The sequence below is a fragment of the Ammospiza nelsoni genome, chromosome 7, assembly GCF_027579445.1.
Source record: "Ammospiza nelsoni isolate bAmmNel1 chromosome 7, bAmmNel1.pri, whole genome shotgun sequence".
Taxonomy (NCBI): Eukaryota; Metazoa; Chordata; class Aves; order Passeriformes; family Passerellidae; genus Ammospiza; species Ammospiza nelsoni.
The window spans coordinates 15,713,868-15,726,254 of NC_080639.1; the positions used below are offsets into that span (position 1 = coordinate 15,713,868).

The 12,387-nt window shown below is 37.0% G+C and overlaps 1 protein-coding gene across 3 annotated transcripts in view; it reads right to left on the minus strand.

Moving 5' to 3' along the window:
* Positions 1–16: 16 nt before the first annotated feature.
* Positions 17–12,387, minus strand: part of NBEAL1 (neurobeachin like 1) — a 78,100-nt gene continuing 65,729 nt past the window's right edge. For 2 of the 3 annotated variants that reach the window (XM_059475781.1, XM_059475778.1), the window contains 5 exons: positions 11,937–12,053; positions 11,093–11,254; positions 9,891–10,039; positions 9,095–9,230; positions 17–6,527 (listed from right to left, as the gene is read on the minus strand). In XM_059475781.1, the coding sequence (XP_059331764.1) occupies positions 6,426–6,527; positions 9,095–9,230; positions 9,891–10,039; positions 11,093–11,254; positions 11,937–12,053 (666 nt within the window). In that variant the 3' untranslated portion in view covers positions 17–6,425. Of the gene's footprint in view, positions 6,528–6,885; positions 9,231–9,890; positions 10,040–11,092; positions 11,255–11,936; positions 12,054–12,387 lie in introns of those variants that run through there. The other variant, XM_059475780.1, reaches the window with a different exon arrangement.

A 12,387-nucleotide genomic window follows, 5' to 3' on the forward strand; every position in this document is an offset into this window, starting at 1 on the left:
TTAATAAAGGGAGAAGTTATGCATTCAATTACTTTTATTTGCTTCAGACTCATGTTAAATATATACAATGCTAATTATGTACAAAAGTGTGCATGTTAAAAATTTTCAGGTTACAAACTTGCAAATCCTAGAAAAGTGCAAAATTTTAAAACATCTTCCACCATGCTGTACAGGAAAAAAAACCATCATTAGCCAATATACACACTCTTAAAACATATTGATCAAACCAAAGTAAGACATACAGTATACTCTTAAAGCACCCAGAGGGAAAAAGATATTGCACAGAAGACAGACAGCAAGTTCATTACAGTGCCTGAAGGCTCATTTCTGAAAGTAGCTATTTCCAACACTCCTCAGAACTAACATTTAACTCTTTGAAAAGGCATTTTTTGGCATTTAAAGATCTATCTGTAATCACGTAATTGCACAATCTGTAAGAATTATCAGAAGATATGGTTAACTTTGCTGTAAGGCCTTTGCTTCCACCCCCTGATTAGCTTCAGTAAAAAGTCATCAGAAAACTGAGTAGCATCACAGCTTCCATCAAAACACTGACCAAAAGGAGGTAAGTCTCACATGCAGCATTTCCCTTGTCCTAAGTAGCTCCTGCAGAATCAGAATACATATTCCAAGTTTTTCTTTAATTCTTTTTTCCCTCTCATGGCTTTCTTTAAGAAACAACTCACTGCTGCATATGACTAAAGTAGTACTATCAGGTGCAAGACTTGAGTTTATTTTAAAGCTATTTCAAGGCAAAAAGTATGGCTCCCTTGAGAGGAAAATACTGACTAGACAGGAAGCTAAATAAACAAGTGACCTCCCAAGTTCAGTTAGATCTATGATATATATGGCTGGATGTTTTATATTCCAATCTCAAAACCCCTTAGCAGCTTTAAACCATAACCTATACTGACAATCATGCTTCTGGGACAGAAGATGTCTGATGAAATTATGTCTTTGCTGAGTAGAAGTATAGACCTGAACTCTGGAAATACCTGCCAAATTTCTCAAGTCCACTAGACAAAACTAGGAAGAACACACACTGAAGGAACTCTATTGAAAACAAGTGAAACACCTATTTTATTTGGGCCACATAGGTAAATTATAACTAAAAGAAAGTATTCTTCCACAGATGCACAATAAAAAGGTGAGTTAAAACTGAACAAAGGCTACCTTGGACTAAACACTGCAAGCAGTTCCTCACTTATGGGGTGTTCAAGACTGCAGTAAGGTGAATGGCACTCAACTGAAATGCAGAGCATGCTATGGTGTCACTCAGGCATTTTTACATTCAGGCATCTGATATCCATAACACTGAAGAAGGGAACAATAGCATTTTACCAATTTTAAATATATTTTTTTGATGCAGTAGCTTTCTAGAAAACTTGCTTCCTTCAAAAGTATGTGCTTACAAGGGCAATTTAGTAATAAGACTGGCTCCTTGGAATGAAAGACATCTTCCAAACTCTTCATTTGACTATAACATTGGCATACAATGAACCCATGTGTATATGATACCATGGAAACTTACTCTCCCCAAAGGGAGATTAACAACAAGTGTCATGTTTGCAGCCAAAACCAACACAGCTTTTAAGCTAGAAAGCATAAAAAGACCTAGAAAGCACTGAAGCACATGCTTGAATTTCCATTCAAATAAGTACAAGCCTATGTAGTGCTTTCACATAACAGTATTGATTACATCAGGCCCTAGGCTCACTTTAGAGTATTCATTTAATGGGCATGCTTTTTTTTTTAATTCTTTAAAAGGGAAAAAATATTCCCAGCACCTCAGCTCAGCATTTAACATAGTCAGCAAGGTGCCTTTAGCAGTGGAAGACAGGAATGTTTCAGGTGACAGCACAGAGCATGTGTCTACAGAGACTCTCAATATAGGGGCAAAAGGAAGTAGACATCTCTAGCTCTAAAGCTCCCTACCACTCTATAATCTGTATATAGATACACATTTTCAACTAATTACACATACACAGCAAAAGCCTTGTGCAGCATTTAGTTCCTTATCCTTTCTAATGATTTTGTTCATTAAGATTGGGAAAGGTTTGCAAAGGAAACAGGGAGGAGACATGATTTAGGGAAGTGAGGTATACAGCTCCCATTGACTAAAGCAGGAGTTACCAAATCTGTGCATTACAAAAATAAATTTATCATTCTTTCAAGACTATGTTAAAGAATTTTTCCAGTGCAGAAACTTGGTTCTTTGCACTCAATTAAAGGACAAAGAAATAGACCTTTCAATACAAAGAAATACAACTTTAGGGATCCTTGTAAGACAGCCAATTATTTGGCCATTTAAAGCCTGTGAAGACTGATAAACCTGTTTTGTGATAATATGGATCATCTAAGGTATGCCAGAGGGGAAAGAGTTTTTTTATATCAATGTTGCAGACTAGCAAAGCAATTGTAATATGGATGTGGATGAGTTTGCTTTTTTTTTGGAGGGGAAGTTGTGGGGGTTGGGGGTAGTTTTGTTGGTTTAGTTTTTTTTCTTTTTTTACTCCTTCTAATATGAAACATTTTTCTAAGAAAATCTAATTTCCACAATGTGTCTTTACCACCAGGACAAATGCAGTTACTTTAGGACCGGGATTATGATGTTGTGCTGGTAAAGGTACATGGATGAAAAAGATGTGGTTTCTAGATATCCTAGGAGTGAGTAATGGATAATACATCAGTTACAGAAAAATCTGCCTCAGTCAGATGCTAACTTGAAGAGCATTTCACTTTCTGTAAGCTTGTATAGTTCAAACCCAGCAAAGGCTAGATGAGATTCTTCACTACAGCTAAAAAGACAACTAAAAATACTATCAAGAATTTTAAGTAAATTGATTTAGAGAAATTTAACAAACATTTGACTTGAAATAAAGGAGAAATGTCTTCTAAATATCCTTTGGTACGCAAGTTCAAAACTGTGATACGAAGAAGTTAATACTGCTAACTACTTAATCTCATTTATATACAGGTATGAAAAGTAGGTCAGTTTTCAGTTTCTTTTAGATATATATATTTACACTCCTACTTACTCATCTTCAAAGGTAAGCATATGTTACACTTTGATAAATATTATTAGAGTTATTCCAAAAATTAAACATATTAAGATATCACAAAGAAGATCTTGACAAATGTAGTGCTATGAAATAAATGTCACTTAAGACTTGTTTCTTCTAAATTCCTCATTGGAATACTATAATCTCAAAACTTTGCTTTTTACACTTAAACAAACCTTTGAACAAAAGCAAAGGAGAATCTTATTTCACCAATACTACCTGAAAAAAAAAATGGGATCCTAAGCTTTATTGACTTGAGGAAATCAAAGAATTATGAAAGTCAGTTCACCAATTCACAGTGCACTGCATAACAGGCTGCAATTCAACTGACAGAATTGATCAGCTGATCAGAAGAATTATTTTCTATTTTTAAACATTATTTTTTACTTTTTATGCAAATAAGTTAAACCTAAAAGAATGAAAGTGTCTAATGCTAATGCTCACACTTACGACTCATCTTTTATATGAAGCTGGTTTTAAACGAAGGCAAAGTGCAGACTTTCACAGCCATGCAGGTCTTTCCAGATGGCCTCTGGCAAGGATGCCAAGCTGTGATGGTGTACACCTCCCACCCCCAAGGAGCATCTCAGATCCAAAGGCCATAGATGTTGCCATTCTACCTGGGGCATAAAGCAGCAGCTCAGAGCTCACCTGCCCCATTCTGCTGCTGCTGCTTTGTACTGAGCACAGACCAGCCTTGAGTTTCAGAGCCCAAGAACTGTCCACATTTAAACTTGGCCCAGGTATTTGTGATGATCACCCAGTGCTTGTGATGCACTGAAATTATGGTATTCAAATGTCAAAGGTCTTAATCATAAATTATTTCAATTATTGCAACATTATATTTTACTTAAACTAACACACTATTTTCATTATTCTTTAATATTGAAAAATGTTAAGTCAGCTGTTGTATAAATGTACCAAACCCACAACAGGATGTTTTAAAATGCTTATACAAACCCCTCTGTGCAAGTGACAAGAAGAAAACTGTGCTCCCACCAAACACTACATAAGCCCCATCTCCCTTTTTCACTTCATTCTCATAACCTAAAACACTATCATTTCCTGCCACCTTCCCCTCCAAATAAACACTTAGCCTTGTCTATGCATTTAAACACAACATTAATGCACACCTATAAAACCCATCAATTCAATGCCCCAACTGAGTGTTTCCAACCTCCCAGAACAGAAAGAGCTCACATTCTGAGCTGAAATACTTTTAAACTATCTACAAAGAGCTCCCCTGAAATCCTTTCTTCATGAAATCATAATGGACAAACATGCTTCACATTCTCATGAACAAACTTAATACTTTCACAGTATCCTTAATATTCTTACTGGATAGGTAACTGATTAAAAATAGTACATTTCTCCATAGCTTATTTGAAAATATGGGATGTGGGTTAATTTATAATTTTTTTACATATGTGGAGTATGAAAAAACCCACACCACTCTACTTTTGGAAGTTTAATCTTCTCTTGGCAAGTGACTCAGGAAAATAATTCTTATTTTCTCCTAACTTTCCAGACAATCCAATCTGTCACAGTGATTAGGCAGAATATTGCAACTATGCATAGACCCACTTGTTCACTAATCTGATTTATTATTTCATTTACAAAAGTTAAGAAAATGCAACACAGCTTTCTTTACAAGTACACCAATCAGCCATCAAGAGGGATGTTTTTTTTTCCAGTAAAGAAAGTGAGGAGGAGAAATCAGTTTGAATGAGACTAACAACTTGTAAAGATTATCCTTTAGCAGGGTAAGGAGATATTATTATTTCTATTAAGTCAATAAATATTGTGCTTAAAGTTAATGAAATGAGATTATACATTATTTTCCTCAGGTAGTTCAACAACTCCCCAGCCACAGGGCATATGTGATAACATTTATGAGGGATACAACACACATTCATTTCAATAAATAAATAAAAAATAACAAGAAAAGTGATGGTAGAGGGAAGAAATGGGGACCCAAAAGGGAACATATTAGCTAACAATCACACCTGCCTTGTATCTGTGCTCCCCTCACCCCAGGGGATTTTCTTCTTTTAATCCATACATGAATATACATATATACATACACACACATATATACACATACACACACCTTCGCACGCTGATCTGGAAATTTGTGTTTTCCCTCAGCACCCAGCTTTTCTAACAGTATAGAGTTTATCATTTCAATCAGTAACATTAAAAATTTTCAGATTGCTAGGAAAATGCACCCTTCTATCATCATGTATTGCTAAACAAAAAAATAAAAAAAATCAGTAATTGGTTCTCCGAAACATAATAAGCAATTTGATAGAGCACACATAAGGATCTGATATTTTCTTTTACCAGGTCTTAAATGCATTTTGAAAATGGATATATCAACTGGTTTTCCGTGTTTATTTTTACAGAAAAAAAAATATGGCTAACAACTGGTTTTGTGAACACCAAGAAACAAACAGGTGCTATTTTTAATTGAATTGTGCTGCAATGTTGCATAATGATTCTGCAGTGGAAATTTATCTTTTGTTTGCAGAAGTTGCCTTACTAATAAAGCACATTGATATCTGACCAATATAGATAATAAGTCTTCCTGGGTATTTCTGCAAGATGTTAAATATATAATGGGATTTCTTGGTGTATGTCTCAAGTTTACTTAACAATATAAATAATTTTCAGCAGCAATATTTCCTACCTCCTTCAGCTCCTTCACCACCTCCAACTCCTTTGAAGTTATTCATGTCTGTACTTAAAACAATTTCTGATAAAGTAGTGCAACACAGATGTTCCTTGCAGAACAGCCTAAAATTGGAACTACACAAAAGAAGTGAGCAATAGCCATTTACACAAACAAACTGTAATAAAGTTCATTAGCCTAACAAACATACTGAGAAGGTCATAACCATCATCTATTCAATTCTGAATCCAACCATTGCAACTACCAGAGTTTTAATTTACTGGGAAATAACAGTGCTGTCAAAGTAAAGCCAAATATCTTGTTTGTTATCAAGGAGCATCTGGCCCTACTCAGCTTTAAATCAAACGCTACTTATCTTAAATTCAATTAGTAATCTGTTTTGAAGACTTCTGGGGGGATGGTTCAGGGGTTTTTTAGTCCTCCCAAAACACAGTTTTAGCAGCTGTTGAGAGAGGGATTTTGCTGTGAACAAGTCAACACAGTCGAGGACAAATATGCAAGCAGGCTAACTTGCATGAGTACATATGCTTACTACTATACCTCTACCATAAGTTCTTCATCAAGAATCAAAGGGCTTCAGATTCAAAGCCCTAATTACATATTTATACATCTAAAGTGACCAAAAGATTAAACATTTTTCTGGAATCCATGAGAGAATGCAGAAGCAGCAATCACTTGGAATCTTGAGTGTTATATTCAGTCTCTCCTGCTGAAATCTGGCTGAGCCGTTTGCTTGATCCCCACAGCTTTCGGGAAAGCTGACCTGAGCGCATCTGTTTGAAAGTAATTCAGAGAAACAAAAGGAGGGGGAAGGGATAAGGTGGATAAATTAAAAAAGAATTCAGACACTGAATCTGGTGAAATGCAGACACTACAATGTACTGCACAAACAAAATATACCAACAAAAATTCTTGGAAAATAAACTAAAAGTTACACTTAGGGATTATTCTTGGGACTGACAAAAAAACAAGACACAAAACACTAACCACAGTCTTCTCTGAATTTGAACAGTTAAAGGAGTATTACCCACTAATGTGTACTTATATGCTTAACCTACTTCAAACAGCTTAGAGTGTTTAGATTGCTATTTTGATAGGAAGAGAAAAGAAGAGGTGAATGCCAAGCAAAAATGAACTAAATGAGAAGAAAGGACATTTTATTTTAGAGATTTCAAACAGAAATTGCCAGAAGTGGAAAAAAAATAGCCAAGATGCAGGACAGTGATAGCAGAATAAAGGAAAAAGAGAAAGGTTATCTCCTGGTATCAAATTTATACAGTCTTCCAAAGATCCTGGGTGAAGTGCTCAGAGGAATGTTTAAAGCAGAAGTAATTCATAGAGAGTATTCCACAGGATAAGATGGATAACAAGCAACCAGAGGCCATATTAAATCCAGCATCTGGTAGGTCTACAATCTGACAACAGTTTGTAAGAAACTCTTCATTACCTAAGCACAAGGTTGATGATTGGCCCATAGTGATCAGCCTGGCAGCTGATTATGTTCTGAAAATCCTCACAGTCCAATAAATAAGATCCATGCCTTTACAAGTTTGAGAACAGTTCCTCACAGTTATTACTACAAATGTTACCTGCTTCTGAGCTGTATCAGCAGAGCAGCAGTGTTCTAGAAAAGGCACAGCACTGACCAGGATTAACACTAACAAGTGATAATTGCCCAGACTTCTGTAACATCCAAAACAGCTAAGTAATTGTTAAAAATACAAAAGCATTTCTTATACTCCATATTAGAAACTGTCAGTGCAGAAACACTAAGGGCCAATCTTGATAGCAAGCATCATTTCACTTTTTGCACATTAAAGCAAGTCTGTGCCAAGGATCCAATCCTCTGTCCTAAGGATCAATATCACCACTGAAAGCCAGAACTACAACACTGTCTTTGCATACAGATAAAGTTCCAGGAATTAACACATTCCTTCCAAAATAAGTCATTCAACAAATGAACACCACACATACACACACTTTTTAAATATATTGATTGATGCCATTATAGAAAACTAGAAAATCTGGGACATAATGTTGTTCCTTATATGTTTGTATTAAAAAAAAACGTATTTACACAGATATTAAGCTTGCATATCATCTGAACTGTAAACAGAAAATCCTGGGAAAAAAGTCACTGGAAAGCCTCTATAACCATAAAAGGAATCCAGTCTTTGAAACAACACTTTCTGCATAGTTAGAAAAATAGATGTGATTAAAAAAGGAAAATAAGAAAACAAAAAGCCTTAAGTCTAGTGATACACACAAATTTCAGCCTACAAAAGATCTTTTCTATGGAATAGGAAGCTTAGAAATGACAGTGGCTTTAAAACTGCTGTTACAACCATATGTTTAACCACATAATAATAATCTCTTTTTCAATTCTACAATAGAAAACTGATAATCAGTGGAAATGTCCCCTCCACATCCAGTGCAAGCAAAATCAGACTACAATTGTGTGAATGTTTTTCCAATATTAAACTATGTATATCCTAGCAAGAAAAGTTAAAAAGACTGACAAATAAAGTTGCTCTGTTTTCACATTTAGAATATAAAATAGAATTAATACTCACTTTTCCAGCATGTACTTAAGATCATGCAAAAGTGATAATCACATTTTCAAATAAATACATAGCAGCACAACAGAGATTGAGTTATAAAGATAATAAGCAGTTTAAGGTTAACTCAAGTACTTTGAAAGTCATTACAAGAAGTAATTAAAGCAAAAACTATGGTTTTGCACAAGAAAAATTGGGCATATCTATTTGAGAGATGGATGCTCTGTAATTGATATTGCATATGCAGGATCAACAAGTTTCTATTCACCATATGGAGCACAAGCATACTGGGAACCTACAGAAGTGATTCCCTGTGCATTGCCATTAGAGACTCTCAACAGATGGAAGTAATACCTTTTTCCCCAATGTCAGTCAATGCGTATTAAAAGATATCTGATAGAAACCATAAAAAAAAAATAAAGGAAGTAACTTGCTCTCTTTCATTTCCAAATTTCTTCTGGAAAAAAATTTCATCAAGAAGAGGCTGACAACACTATCCCATTCAGAAAAGGTTAGCTATTATGACTTTGCTTATTCAGATGTGAGTGATAAAGTCTGGAAGTTAGTCCAGCTGAGCTTCCCATCTGCGATCCCTATACACATCTGATTGTTAATCAGAACTTTCAGTAGAGCAGTCTCAAAAGTTATTTGTTTCCCACTGAAAACTGAAACTTGCTCTTAAATTTACCCTGCCAAAGAGGAGACCTCTTGCTCAACTGGAAAGCAGAAATAAGTGAACTTCCCACAGTTCGGTAGAAAAAGTTCTTGATGGTGGGTTTTACCTCTGCCGGCTTGCCAACACCAACGATAATCAACTTGCCATCCTCCAGGCCAACAAGGATGTGGCTGTACTCTTTGGTGACAGAAATGCAATGGATTGGCAGTCTCATGGCTAAGGGAGAGATGCTCAGACTCAGGCTGGAAGGAACAAAAACCACAGAGAGAAAGTAAATCATGTATTTGCTTGCACATACTGCAAAGAATCACATGCAAGTGAAATTGCTGTCCAAGAGATGCACTATAAAACACAGTTTCTCAAGGATAAAATTTGCAGTTTCAATTATCTAACTGTATCCTAAGAATCTAATTTTTCTCAAAATAGAGCTTCAATAACAAAAACAGATGTGGACAGTTTAAGTCAGTAAGCTAAGACATTTTCACTGAAAAACCATGACATTAGTCCCACAGCTGCCTAAGTGACAAACATCCCTCCCATTCTGTGGAGCAATGGAGGGATGTTTGTTTTATTTAAGTGGAGCTTAAAACTCGGTGTAGAACTATGTGGGGCTTGATCCTGCAATTGCTGAGCTCCCTGTGACTAATCACAGCAGTTTGCAAACTGACAGCTCCTCCTGTCAGTTCTAGGTGTTTAATTGGGATAAATGTCTGGCAAGAAAGAGATCTGTTACAACCTCTCATTTTATTTTTCTGCACATCTTAGTTCCATCAAAACTTTTTTTCTTTGGGAACACAAAAAAAGCAACAGCTATCACCTATAGCACCAAGAAAAGTTTATTACACAGCCACTTCTCTCTAAGGCTCCATATTTGTATCTCAGTACAAATGCTGGTACATTACCTGTAGAGATCCCGTATGGAAAGAAATCCCTGCAAGCTGCCCATGACGATATATTCGCCAGTCACACACAGATCAGACACTTCCTCCTTCAGAGTCTCAGAACCCAGATACTTCCCATTGACAGAATAGAGATGTAATGCATTCTTATCCTGAAGAGATCAAAAATAAATATGTCACAGAGGACTGACAGGATGAAGAGTGTTGTACTTGTATCTTTTGCTCATTAAAAGGCACTAATTTGGCAACAACCCACAGGTGATAATGCTGACAACAGCCTCCCTGTTGAATGATACAAGAGTAGTGAGCCTATACTCAATGTGTGTGGAGGGAAGGTCCTGTATCGAAGTTTTTGAAGCCACCTCTTGATGTAACTTTGTAGTTCATTCAATCAATTCTAAATTTCCCAGAAACATCCATGGATTTAATAGACAGGTCCCTATTTTTTTTGTTAAGAAAAAAGAAAGCAAGATTGCACTTATCTCAGCCTTGCTACCACCCCCCCTTACTCTCTTGCCCTCCCAAATCCAAAAGCAGAAGGAAACAAGCATATTTCCATAGAGCCAAATCCAGCAGCATTTTCTAGACAAGCCAATGATTTCTTGCTGCATTACAGATGCAAGTAATAAAACCATCTTCAGTTCTTCCAGCCTGGCATTACCTTGAATCTCTTCTCTCCCCATCTTCCTAATGTAGTTAGTATGCCTACATCAGAGATTTGTTTTCCAAGAAATCTCCCATGTTTAAAGAAATCACAACACCTCTACCATTATTAAAGCAACTACACTGCTCAACAGACACAACCTTATAGCTGTATCTCCAATCCCAAACTAAGAGACTCTGTGGGCATTGAGCATCTTGCACCGAGAACTTGCTGCTCTCCTTATAAGCCTCTGTTTTTGTGCACAGTGGAACTTGTTCCCCCTAGTTTTCCAGTCCAAAGTGGCTCTCCCAGAAGACACAGTAATGCATGCTTGAGCATCTTGCAGATGTTTGGAGATTTTTATGAAACACAAAGGAGCACAATATTCATTTACCTTTAACCAAGTTTCACTTGAATTGGCCAGCAGAATTTAAAAAAAATATGGAAACTGACACTGCATGCTCAAAAAGCCTCATTACTACAGGAAATGAGATAAAGTTAGATACACTTATGATTAAAATCTTCAGTGACAGAAACAGAGGTTTTCCATAAACTTAAGTACCTTGAGAGTAGTCTTTCCTTCCACGCTGGTGTGGACAACTATATGGCCTTCCCAGGACACAGCCAGATTGGGAACAGTCAGCAGGAGAGAACTCTCACACGGGGGCCGCAGAGTCCTCACGTACTGACCCTTCCGAATGGTGCGCACAATGATGGTGCCATCCTGCAGCAAGCACATCGAGGGCAGTGGATATTCAGCAGGACAGTTATCACAACACTCAGAATTTACACACACAGGACACAGGGAATACTCTGAATGCACTTCAATCCTTAGTGGGAGATAAGGACTACTAAGCATTAGGAACTCTGCACAAAGAAGCCTTCCCCTCAAGACCAGGTACTATAGGCCTATGAAAAAAAACAAATACAATTTGGGCAAGAGGGAGGACAGGCAGCAAATCAGCTACTTCACAGGTCACATTTATGAGTAGGCATGACATGGAGCACAAAGCCAGAGTTCAGCAGCCTGCCTGTGCAGTATAGTAAGGCATAACATGAGCAAGTGGCACAGAACCTTCAGGGTTAACACAGCAGGGAAGAAACAATCAGAACACTGTTGCTATGAGAAGCTTAAAATCTCCAAGAAAATCCACACATATTAAAGCTCTGTGCAGAATAACACCACATAGTAGGTGAGGTCTATGCTCTGCACTGCAGTTTGAGACAGTCTGATTTAAGCAGACAGCAAAAGGGATGGCAAATATCTTCTTGATAAGGAAGGCTTAAGAAAAACATTGTGAAATAGTGACTTTTTTTCTATTATTTTTAATCAACTTCAAACACCTTATATGGTTTGAGTTTGGTTGAGAAGAGGCAAAAAAATATACAAGTAGGAAGGTGCTTACCCTGGATCCTGACACTGCCATGTCCAGTTCAGTGCTGATGCCAACACTCGAAACTTCATCTGTGTGCCCATAAAGGATCTGTAATGGCTTAGGTGCCAGGCCTACAGGTACTCCTCCCTGAGAGTAAGAAAAAAGTGCAATGACACATTCTCTTGCAGCTGAAGGACAAACAAAAAATGAACTTCTGGTATCTTCAGCACCAGTTGTGTGAGGTGTATATTTGACAGAGGTCAAAGCCAAAGGCATAACTCACCACTCCAGTATCAATGTATTACCCTCTATCAGCACCTCACTTACTGAAATCCCAAGAATGAATGAACATGTAGTTACTTGAGTGGGTATGAGAGACAAGGTTACTTGGCTGACTCCCTCCTCCCCCTGCAGGTGTCCAGGAGTGCAAGGACAACAGTGAGCTGGCCTAACAAGAGTTGTTCATATACCCCACCCACAC